Here is a 12,409-nt window from a genome sequence, read left to right on the forward strand (position 1 = left end):
TTCCCCGCCCTACTCCTGCCAAAAAAAAAAAAGGAAAAGGGAAAGGATCAACAAAAGCAACACATGGGCCAATCAAGGGAGTTGGGGAAGATGAAAGAAGCAGACTAGCAAGGTACCAAAAGCACAGCAAGAAAGAAGCAGACCAGCAAGGTGACCAAAAGCACAGCAAGGAACAGCGACATAGACAAAAAGGGAAGCGTTCCAAGAAAAGCGAGGAAGAGCAATAACACTAACTTCCCCAATCTCATGCTATAGTTGTCCCAACTTTGGAGAGCACAATTCGTGGAACTGCCAAACTTTTAAGAATGAATGGTGTCAAAATTGTGGTCCTCAAAGACTATACAAGTGAGTTTCCTTTTGGGGGTCTAGATATTTAATATTTATGACCTCCAGGTACTAAGTGACAACATGTACGCAGCAGGCGAGCTTGAGTGCTCTAAGAGATTCCAAATTTTACATCAGTTTTGTGTAGACAGTTGATGAAGCTGAATTTCATTTCCTGCACAAAACTAGAGGCGATGGTTTCAAGGATTTCATTCTTCAGTATATTGTTTCCTGCATTTTGCACTCACGATAGAATTCCTTCTGATAATGCGATTGTGCTAGAAATGTGATGCTAGGGCTTTTCTGTCACATCTGCAAAGAGAACGTTCTTTATCCCCATGTCTCATTGAGGGACCAATATATCCAAATAAGGCATATACCCTCCTCCTCTCATTCGTACACCTATGTTCTGGAGCTTTGCAAAGATGTCATCAATTTGAGGATGGTGTTTGCCTCGCACAATGAAATAATGAACCTTATTGCCAATTTCAATAAAAGCCTTCCCTGGCTTCCGCCATGCATTTGCCATGTTCCTAACTTCTTCTACTTTCCCTGCATATTCTCTCATGCCACCATCAGCATAGATATTTGACATATGCACAAATCCAGCAGCAATTTTGTTATCAGTCGCAATAACAAAATCAAAGCATCGTCTTCCTAGGTCTGCATCACCATGTGTTCTGCAGTGGCTAAGCAAAGAAATCCAGCCCAGAATATTAGGTGGAAAGGGCATGGTGTTGAGTAAGTCTTCAGCCTCAACTAAGGATCCTACACGGCCAAGGTGATCGACCATGCAGCTATAATGCTCAAATGTTGGTGCAATTCCATGCTTTTCTCTCATCGACTTGAAGAGATGAAGGCCGTCATGGACTAGCCCCAAATGACTGCACAATGACAGAAGACAAACAAATGTCACATCATTTGGCTGTACACCTCTATGTAGCATGTCTTCAAAACACTGCAGGGATAGTTTATAATTACAATGCTGTGCACAACCTGCAATTATTGCATTCCATGTCGCAACACCTGGCTTTGGCAATTGGTCTAAAACTCTGCATGCATCATAAAAACTCCCACAATTTGCATACATGTTAATCAACGAGTTGCAAATCAGTACCTCCAACTCAAAACCACTTTCAATGACATAAGCATGAAGCAATCTACCCTGATCTAGGGCCGCTATTTCAGAACATACATTCAGTATGCCAACAAATGTCACTTGGTTTGGCTCCATGCCCTCTTTTTCCATGCAATTCAGAAGTTTGAGAGCCTCCATATTCTGCCCATACTGGGCATGCCCTGTAATCATTGAGCTCCATGCCACCACATTTTCTTCTGGCAATCTGTTAAAAACTGTGCAGGCATCCTCAATACTGCCACATTTACTGTACATGTCAACAAGGGTGCTTGCTAGAAATACATCGGACTCAAAACCACTTTCAATTATTTGAATATGTATTAGTTTGCCCAAATCTATTGCAGCTATGCTGGAACATGCTTTCAAAGTGCTAACAAGTGTGAGCTGGTTAGGTTCCAGGCCCTCCTCTTGCATTTGCTGAAACAGTTGCACAGCATCCTGTCCATGTGCATTTTGGGCATAGCCTGCAATCATTGCACTCCATGTTACTAGGTTTTGCTTTGGCAATCTATCAAACACAATGCGACCATCTTCCACACTTCCACTGTTTGTGTACATCTTGATGAGGGTGCTAGCAACAAATACGTCAGATTCAAAACCACTTTTAATGATGAGGTCATGAATCAGCTTGCCCTGGTCTAGATCTGACATGCTGGAACAAGCCTTCACTACGTTAGCAAGTGTGACCTCATTTGCCTCCATGCCCTCCTGTCGCATATGCTGGAAAACTTGAAGAGCCTCGTCATTCTGTCCCTGTTGCACATAGCCTGCGATCATTGCATTCCATGTCACCCCATTCGGTCTCATCAGAGTGTTGAACACCCTACGTGCATCCTTGAGACTAGCACATTTTGCATACATGTCAATAAGGGTGTTGCTGACAATTATATTAGGCTCGCAACCGCTTTTAATTATGCGGGTATGAAGTAGTTTGCCCTGAGTTATGGCAGCAACGCTGGAGCATACTTTTAGGATGCTCACAAACGTCACTTCGTTTGGCTGCATTCCTTTAATCTGCATTTCCTTAAAGAGTTCGAAAGCATTATCATTCAGACCATGCTGGGTATATCCTGTAATCAATGAATTCCATGCAACAATATTCTTGTTTGGCGAGTTGTTAAAAACTTTGCAGGCATCCTCAAAGTTCCCACATTTGGTGTACATGTCTATCAGAGCACAACTAACATGTATATCCAAGTCAAAACCATTTTCAAAAAGGTAGGAGTGAATTAAATTGCCCTGTGCCAGAGCTAAAATGCTTGTACATGCTTTCAGCACTGCAACAAAAATGTGTGCATCAGGCTTCAAACCTGAAGCTACCATCTGGTGATACAGTTCAATAGCCTGTTCACCATGTCCAAACTTTGTATGTGCGGAAATGATCGCATTCCATGTGAATATGTTTGGTTTAGGCACATTGTAGAAAACCTGCTCTGCTTCCACCAGACTCCCACACAAAGCAAACAGGCGAATCAAATGGCTCCCCAAAAAGCCATTTGACCCGAATCCACTTCTCACAATAAGACTATGTATTTTCCTACCTATAGCCATGTCTTCCTTGTCAATGCAACCCTGCAGAAGACTATAGAAGGCACTGGTGGAAACATGCACTCCTTGCTGCACCATTAAGTCCACAGTCTGAACAGCCTCATCAAGGCCCACCTTCCCAAACATTTTTGGAAAATCTCCAACCTCTTCAAAATATCTTTTGTTCCCTGCCACCCTGAAAATTTAAGCAAATGTTAACTCGTCTGCAAACCCATATTGCAAAGGAAAAACACTATCAGGAAGCTTGAGCATTACGAAGCGAACTGGGCCATTTCAAACAGACTGAACAGTCTACTGGACTGAATCAATGAATCCCTATTCTAAATACACCTTAGCCCCCATGTTATCTGATGCGAACACAGCTGGCACACCAGTTCCTTGCACTTTCTATGAAAAAGAGTGGTTCAGCTATTAACATGAGGATGTAACAAACCCTCAATTTAGATGGCTTATGCACAGCGTTTTGCATAAACTGTTTACCTTAAAACAAACAAATATACAACTCATACAAGCAATTCTGGTGGATTAGACTCTCGATCGTGTAAAGACCACTGCAAACATGATCATGGGAGCCGATCAGCCAAGAAAGAGGCCCAAAACAAGATGGCTTCACATTTGGCTGAATACACAGCAGCAAGGGAGGACATATGAGGGAGACGTTTGCCTCACCATTGGACACACCCTACACAGCAGCAGGAGGTGAAGGATCCAGGAGCAAACTCTGCCTTACGTTGGTCTCCATATTGGAGCAGCAGGGAGGCTGGGTACCATTACGAAGCCCACAGAAGCTCTAGGATAGCAATGCAGTTTTTGATGGTGCCAAGAGGAGGTAGGAGAACAGTTGTGAGTGTCACAGGGATCCACTCCTTAGTCCTGATAGAGGGTGGCACACCGTGCACATTTTTTGGTATATGATTTGGTCCATCTTGGGACAAATACTCTCACTCTCCATGATCTCATCATCTACAATGGCCTTCAGAGATGGCCATCATCTAGAGAGTTCACTTGTTTCCCACGTAGCAGTGGGAAAAGCACAGTGGACTACCTGCTGGGCCCCCTAGCTTTTGCTTCGCGGATACATGACTTTTTTTTTTTTGGCAAAGAAAAAGAACCTTCTATTAATGCTTGAAAGACTTCATACAAAACAGCAGCCCCGAAGGTGCTAAGTATGGAAAAAACCGGGAAAGGCTGAAAGAAAAATCGGCCTGTTCCAAAGAAACCCAACTCATTGCCTAGGGGATCTCTGGTACTGCGGCTAACAGCCAGGTGGGGGGACTTTACAACCAGCTAATCCCTCGTGTAGTGAAGATGTAAAAAACTCATGCGGGCCAAGCCTTGCAGAATCGAGCACGCCTCGTGACAATCGCCCTAGAGCCTGGGGTCCCACGCTCCCAGGTGGAGCGGAGGGTCTAGATGATACCTTGCCAAATGGCGACCAAGGTAGCTGAGGGTGGAACCGGATGCTCACCCATCACCAGACTGCAACGAGCAACCCAAGTGTTCCACGCAATAATACTGGCTACTACCTCCCATACGTTGTCCTCTAGAGGAGGAGGAGGAGGAGCGAGGCTATCAGGAGGGACCGCCTCAGGGAGCTCTATCCTCTGAATGCTCTGACCTTGTATCCGGTAAGCTAGGGAGATCTCATCAATCTGGAATGCCTGTCCTCCCTTAAGTCAACCAGGTCACCATGCCCCAAGTGTAGTCCCTCTAAAGGCTCTGCATACGGGTCATAATCCTAAGGGCTCCCATCCAAATCCTCGCTGCGCTACAACAGCTCCAAAGGTAGTGAGGGATTGTCTCCAAAAAACCAGCAAAGCAACAATGACACTGGCCCTCCACCCGCCACGAGTCGATGGGCAAACCTCATTGGGCGGCCAGCCAGAAGTAGGAGATCTTCCTCGACCGCTAATTGGACCATAGCCGCGTCCAAAACCTGGACCAAACATGCTGAGGCACTGTCTGGGCCACCCAATGCCTCTCCCTTTGTAATGAAGGCCAAGATCAAGCCAAGTTAGTAAGGGTAAGGCCTAATTTGGCTAGGGGATTTTTAGGCCTAGAGGGGGCAAAAAGGACATCTAGTAGAGGGAGACTATGTAAGTCCACCTTCACACTTTTGTACTCACCTTTTGATGTGACATCAAATCCTATCTACTCTCCCTCCTCCTTCCTGCTGCCTACGCTCACACTCTCTCTCTCCTCCCTCTCTCTATCTCTCTATCCCCTTATCCTTCTCTCTCTTCCTCTCTCTTTCCCCTTCCCCTCTCTTCTCCTCCCTTGCTTCTGCTATTCTATCCCCATCTCCAAATCTGCCCCTTACCCCTTCACTACAATCTGGAGCTTAGTATCCCCGTCACTCCTACCATAGGGAAACTACAGATTCACATTCAAGGATATGTGGACTATGAGGATTTCTATGCGATGCCTTTACTTGAGTGTGATGTTTTGCTAGGGATGCCTTGGATGTACCGTATGCATGCTATCATTGATACACATGATAAAACGCTTACCTTGACTTATAGGGGTAAAAACCCAAGTCATAGATGTAAACTCGAAAAGGGAATCAGTCCCAGTTGTATCCGCTTCGGCGATTTCTTCTATAATGAAAAAACATCTTTCAGCGTATTTGATTTTTGTCAAAGAAAAAGAACCAGTAGAGGATGAATCTAATTTCTCCAAGCTGGAAAAACAACAAACTGAGTTTTTATTTCAGTTTCAAGATTGCTTTTCAAATGAACTCCCAGAGGAGTTACCTCCTAAGAGGCCAGAAGATCATACCATTGATATCCTTCCTGGTAGTTCTCCACCTAATCGACCACCATACAGGGTGAGTGCGGCACAGCAGGAGATCATGTGTCAGGTGAATGAATTGTTACACAAGGGGCTGATTCAGCCAAGCTCTTCTCCATATTGTTCCCCTGTCGTCCTTGTGCAGAAGAAGGATGGATCTCGGAGAATGTGTATTGATTACAAGGCTTTGAATAAGATCTCTATCAAAATTCGATTTCCTATTCCACGCATTGATGACATCTTGGATCGATTAGAGGGATCAGCCATCTTCAGTCGCATTGACTTGAAGAGTGGCTACCATCAGATACGAATCAGGCCTGAAGATGTACATAAGACTGCCTTCAGGACCACTTTTGGGCTTTATGAGTTTCTTGTCATGCCATTTGGTTTGAGTAACGCTCCTGCTACCTTCAATCGCATGATGGATTGCATTTTCAAAGAGCACAGGAAGTTTGTGGATACATTCTTTGATGACATTATTGTGCACTCGAAAGATGAAGAGAAGCATAGGCAACACTTGGCAGTTGTATTTGCAAAACTCAGGAAACACAACTTGCTGGTCAACACAAAGAAGAGTGAGTTCTTCATGCCAAAGATACATTTCCTAGGACACATCATCTCACGAGGAGGAGTGAGGATAGACCCTGCCAAGATAGAGGCAATCAAGAATTGGCCTCCATTAAAGAACCTACATTAAGTCCGTAGTTTTCTTAGCTTGTGGTCATACTACAGGCCCTTCATTCGCTATTTTGCTGAGATAGCTTCACCCTTACATGCTTTGCAAAAGAAGGCAGTGCCTTTCCGTTGGGGGAAGAAAGAAATTGCAGCATTCAATGAGCTGAATTGTAGCATTCAATGAGCTGGTCAACACAAAGAAGAGTGAGTTCTTCATGCCAAAGATACATTTCCTAGGACACATCATCTCACGAGAAGAAGTGAGGATAGACCCTGCCAAGATAGAGGCAATCAAGAATTGGCCTCCATTAAAGAACCTACATGAAGTCCGTAGTTTTCTTAGCTTGTGGTCATACTAAAGGCGCTTCATTCGCTATTTTGCTGAGATAACTTCACCCTTACATGCTTTGTAGAAGAAGGCAGTGCCTTTCCGTTGGGGGAAGAAAGAAATTGCATCATTCAATGAGCTGAAAGAAAAGCTATGCTCTGATCCTATTATTATTTTGCCAGACTTGCGAAAGCCTTTTGTTCTTCAATGTGATGCAAGCAGCAATAGTGTTGGTGGAGTGCTTATGCAGAAACGTAGAGTGGTTGCATATGAGAGCAGGTTACTCTAAGATGCTAAACACAACATGAATGTGTATGAGCAAGAATTGGTAGCTGTAATTCATGCTCTTACTGTGAGGAAGCACTAGCTTTTAGGTGCTGATTTTTATGTGTTTACTGATCATCAATCGCTGCGATACTTTCTCACTCAGAGAAAGTTGTCAGAGAAGCACATGAGATGGGAAAACTTCCTCTCCAGTTTTCATTTTCAGATTGTACATGTGGCTGGAAAGAAAAATGTAGTTTCGTTGATGCACTTTCCGGAAGGCCACGTATGGAAGCTATGTCCAAGAAACCACAGGTATCTGGAGTTACTATTGCTTATCACAATGAGCTTGATGCCATGAAGGAGCACTATGCTACAAATGATGCTTTTGCACGTATTTATGATCAGCTTATGGAGGGAAATCGGCATGATCATTATACACTTAAGCAGGGATTTATGATGATGCATGGAAAGCTGTGTGTGACGCAACCATTGAGGCATAAGGTGCTCACTGAAAGTCATGCCCCACCGTATGCAAGGCATAGGGGTATTGAGCACTACTTTTATTGGCCTTCTCTATGGAAGGATGTTGAGGCTTATGTCAGGACATGCATCACTTGTCAAAAGGTGAAGTATGACAGACAGAAACAGCCTGGTTTACTTCAGCCTTTGCCTATACCAGATAGACCATGGCAGAGCATCGCTATGGATTTTGTTTTTGATCTCCCTCGCACTCCTTCTGGTCATGATGGCATATGGACCATAATTTGCAGATTTAGCAAGATGGCTCACTTCATTCCAGTAAGGAAGAAGATTACAGCCGAGCAGATGGCAAAGGAATTCTTGAGCCTAAGTCTATCGTGACCGATAGAGATCCATGGATGACCAGCATGTTCTGGAGAGGTTTGTTTGATAACATGGGTACCTCATTGCTATTTTCATCTTCTTATCATCCACAGTCTGATGGTCAATCAGAAGAAGCAAATTCTACAGCTTTGGATTTGCTGTGTTGTTATGTGTATGAGCACAAAGCAACGTGGGAACAGTATTTGCTGCTGATTGAGTATGCATACAACAATACAGTGCACTCTTCCACGGGTAAGGCACCGTTTGAAATAGTGTGTCATGTGCACGGATTGGTATCTAACGTGTACTGGGTACACAAGACTAGCTCAGGTAGCCTGGGGAGGCTTAGAGCTAGGTAGGCTTGATTCTTGGGTTGAGTGGCAAGGGTACGAACCAGTTAGAGGTCTTCGCTATTTTTGGCGCTTGGGGCCCGAGTCTATAAAAGGAGCCCAGGGGTTCAGTTCTCAGGGAGCCGATGGGAGCAAGTTTCGTTCCGAGTGCTAGGTCTGATCCTGGATTGAGTCGCGGACGCGCGCCTGCATCATAGCATAGCCCAAGGCCCAGTAGCAGATCCCAGGCTTCACAGCGCCACCTGGTGGTATGGGACACCAGGCTGGTTTGGATCTGGTTGGGAGTTCGTGCCAGTAGCTCAGCTCGTGGCTCGGAGGGGACATCTCCTGATTCGGGATCACATCCCGTAGATGTCATGGTTGGGTGGTGAGCAACCTGCTCAGTTTCTCTCGTTGTGTGTGTTCTTGTGTTTGCTTGCAGATCAGAGGTTTCAGGAGTGCTGGGACGTGTCAGTTGGTATCAGAGCCAACTCCTGAGGTAGGAACTTCTGTTCCAAGAATTCTGGACGATATGTTCCTCCAAGTATGCCCTAATTTCGAAATTTGTGTTGCAAGATCTTGTTTTGGTTCATCAGTTATGGGAAGTGGTCAGACTTTAGGGAAAAGGTAGGAAGAAGAGAGTGAGGATGAATTCGAGATTGCTGAAGGGTTTAGGTAAGAGAGGGTGTGAGGTATAGCTAGGAGAGAGTGGAGAGGATTGGAGGAGAGGCGTGAGAGGGGCTGTTGGGTAGACAAAGGGTTGACAGGAACCCTAGGGGATCCCATGTCTTGGTTAGGGCTGCGCAGAGGATAGGTGACGCAAATAGGGCTGCGCAGAGGATAGGTGACGCAAATAGGTGAGGCTGAGGGTGCGCCTAGGGCTGGAGTGTGATTCGACCAGGCAGGGGGGGTGCGCCATAGGCTGGAGCAGGGTGCGGCCAGGCTGTTCGGGGAGGTTGATGTGCGAAAAAGCACCACCCTCCAAGTTGGGAGGGTGGGGCGAGAAAAAGCATCAACCCTCCAAGGTTAGGAGGGTGCGCATGCTAAAAAAAGCATCAACCCTCCAAATTTGGGAGGGTGGGCTTTTTCTAGAAAGCATAGCTTCCTAGAATAGCTACACCGTCTCCTATATAGCCTGATGAAATCCCAAGCTCAGCCACAGCTTATGCAAGTGTGCGCAAGAAGACCTCTCCACACCTCTACCAAATTTTCGTCACCTAGGTACGGTTCGCAGCAGATTTCCGTACAGTACAGCCTGCAGCCGAACCAGCAGGGGGAGTCTCCGGATTCACCTACTCGAGCTAATCGACAGCTTAGTACCCCTTTTTCTCGGCCAGCTTCTCTTCTTTCGTCACCTCCTCTTGGGACGGTTTTTTTCTCTGCTCCACTCTCCTTCCAGCTTCGATTCCCCCAATCACGTCTCTCAGTTCGCTACTCTTTTCAGATCAGATTTCAGACATGGCTGATTCTGTAAATCCTGAGTTTGCCATGGGAGATTAGGATTTGGACTACCCTGCCAAGGAAGACCAGGGTCTTTACGACGATCTAATTACGAAGAAAGCCTTCAGTGAATTCACCACTGCTCTTGATGGAAAGTTTGAGCAAGTTAATGCGAATCAAACGGGGTTGACGAAGCAACTCCAAGGGATTCAGACTACTCTCACACTTCTGACTAGCACTGTTCAGGCACTCACGCATGTGGATGCCATGGCTTCAGTGTTAGGTCCGAACATAACTCCAGATCCTTTTCCCGGAGATCAGAAGTCTCGAACCAAGGAGGTTGTTGACACTTGGTTGCACAAGTGGCAAGTACACTTCCAGTTCCACCCGTACCCAGATGACAAGAAAATACAGCTTGCAGCCAGCTTCATGTCAGGAAAGGCTTTGTTATGGTGGAAGGAACTCCAACCCAAGCCTGTAACATGGATAGATTTCGAAGGGGTCTTCAGGAAGGAGTTTTTGAAGAACGAGGACGACTATGATATCGTAGGCAAGCTTAAAGCCCTCGATATGTCTAAGCTGAACTTGACTTTTGAAGTTTATCTTCAAAGGTTTCGGGATCTGCAGACCAGAGCCACAAAGATGGATCCAGTGACCTTGTTAGGTTTCTTTGTGGATGGTTTGCCAGATTCGTACAAGTTGTAGATCAAGAACAACAAATGTACCACGTTGCAAGAGGCCATGAATTACGCACGTATTTATGATGATACCATGGTCAGTGCAAAGGCAACCACAGTTTCCGACACGAGCGGGAAGAACAAACGGAAGTTCTTCCAGTCTACCACTGGTACCGGGGAGATGAAGTCTATAGACAACGCCTCCAAGAAACACTTGACTCAGGCGAAGAATGGTCGTGCCCGTTTCCTTCGTACCTTGAAGCTAAAGAAGGAAGGACGTTGCTTCTTCTGCGAGGAACGGGGCCACACTAAGAATGATTGTCCAAAGCGCAAGAATCAAAAGCAAGCGCTGGGACCGAAGCTCCAGGCGGGTCCGGGTACCAAAGCCAAGGGAGCGAACCAAGTTTCGATGACAGGTATTTCTGTAAATGTCATTACCTGCCCACTTTCTTGTAATTGCACTTTTAATACTTCGTTATTTGGTTCCCATGATCTTTTCCGAGTTTATGGAGAAGTTAGGGACCAAAGAGTTCACATTCTCTTTGACCCGGGCAGCTCTCACAACTTTGTTAATTACAAATTTGTGCAGAAGATGGGGCTGTCCACGATACCTAGCGATCACACCTATGAGGTGCAGCTTCCAGCTGGGAAGTAGGTTTGGGATCGCAAGATTGAAGCGCTTCCTATCCGGATTCAAGAATACACAGGGGCTCTTACGTGCTATGTTATGCACTTGGAGCATGTGGACTTGTTAATCGGAATAGAGTGGTTTAAAACCCACGATATTCGGATTGGATGGAAGGAACATACCCTTTCTTTTTTGGATAAGGACACCCAATTTTGTATTCAGTGTGATAATATTCCCTCTTCTCAGGGACCTATTGTATCTGCGATGCACCTTCGGAATATATTAAACACTTCTCATTATGATGTCTATCAGTGTGTTTTGATTCCACTTTCTTCATTTGTTGTCTCTGTAAATAACAAGAATGATTTAAGTGTGTTTGAACACCATGAATTGAGAATGTTGTTAGGTGATTTCAAGGATGTATTCCTTGCTCAATTGCCGGAAGGTTTACCTCCAGAACGGGCAGTAGATCATCGCATAGACTTAGTACTTGGGGCTCAACCTATTAGTGTACCACCTTATAGGATGAGCCAGCTTGAGGAGGATGAGCTAGCTTCACAGCTACAGGATTACCTAAATATGGGCTATATTCACCCAAGTAAATCACCTTGGGGAGCACCTGTCCTCTTAAGGAAGAAGAAAGATTCTACATGGAGAATGTGTATAGATTATAAACGATTGAATAAAGTGACAATTAAGAATCGATACCCTCTACCTCGTTCCGATAATCTGATAGACCGTTTGGCCGGAGCGAAGTATTTCACTAAGATTGATTTGCGTATGAGTTATCACCAAATCCGTATCTATGCTAAACACATAGATAGAACTGCATTCCGAACTAGGTATGGCCACTACGAGTTTCTTGTATTACCTTTTGGCTTGACCAATGCTCCTGCCACCTTCCAGCAAATGATGAACGATTTGTTCCGAGATTTTCTGGGCAAATTCGTGGAAGTGTTCTTACATGACATCTTGGTATATAGCCGAACGCTTGAGGATCACATAGGACACCTCCGGATTGTCTTAGTTATTCTAAGACAACATAATCTCTATGCCAAGATGAGTAAATGTGACTTCTTTATGAAGGAGATCATTTACTTAGGACACAAGATTTCTTCTGAAGGTATTAGCATTGATCTAGATCGTATCCAGAAGGTTTTAGAATGGCCTATCCCTTAGACTGTGAAACAACTTCGTTCTTTCCTAGGATTTATGGTATTTCTACAGAAGTCTGTGCGTGATTATTCACATATCATGGCACCCCTGACAAACATGTTGAAAGGTCGTGGACGCAGGTCTACCCAGCCGATCTTTTGGAATGATGCATTGAACGAGGCTTTTGAAACCTTAAAGTTTTCTATCAAGGAAGCACCCGTTCTTGCATTACCCGATCCTACCCGGCCTTATGTTTTAGAGGCTGAT

General features: G+C 45.1%; 1 protein-coding gene across 4 annotated transcripts in view; it reads right to left on the bottom strand.

Moving 5' to 3' along the window:
- Positions 1-320: 320 nt before the first annotated feature.
- Positions 321-12,409, bottom strand: part of LOC147884126 (pentatricopeptide repeat-containing protein At5g27110-like) — a 29,703-nt gene continuing 17,614 nt past the window's right edge. For 3 of the 4 annotated variants that reach the window (XM_087398852.1, XM_087398851.1, XM_087398850.1), the window contains one exon: positions 321-3,185. In XM_087398852.1, the coding sequence (XP_087254978.1) occupies positions 668-3,185 (2,518 nt within the window). In that variant the 3' untranslated portion in view covers positions 321-667. The remainder of the gene's footprint in view (positions 3,186-12,409) is intronic. The other variant, XM_087398853.1, reaches the window with a different exon arrangement.

Source organism: Dipteris shenzhenensis, chromosome 27, assembly GCF_047967505.1.
Source record: "Dipteris shenzhenensis isolate YYH24624 ecotype China chromosome 27, Dip_SZ_1.0, whole genome shotgun sequence".
Lineage (NCBI taxonomy): Eukaryota > Viridiplantae > Streptophyta > Polypodiopsida > Gleicheniales > Dipteridaceae > Dipteris > Dipteris shenzhenensis.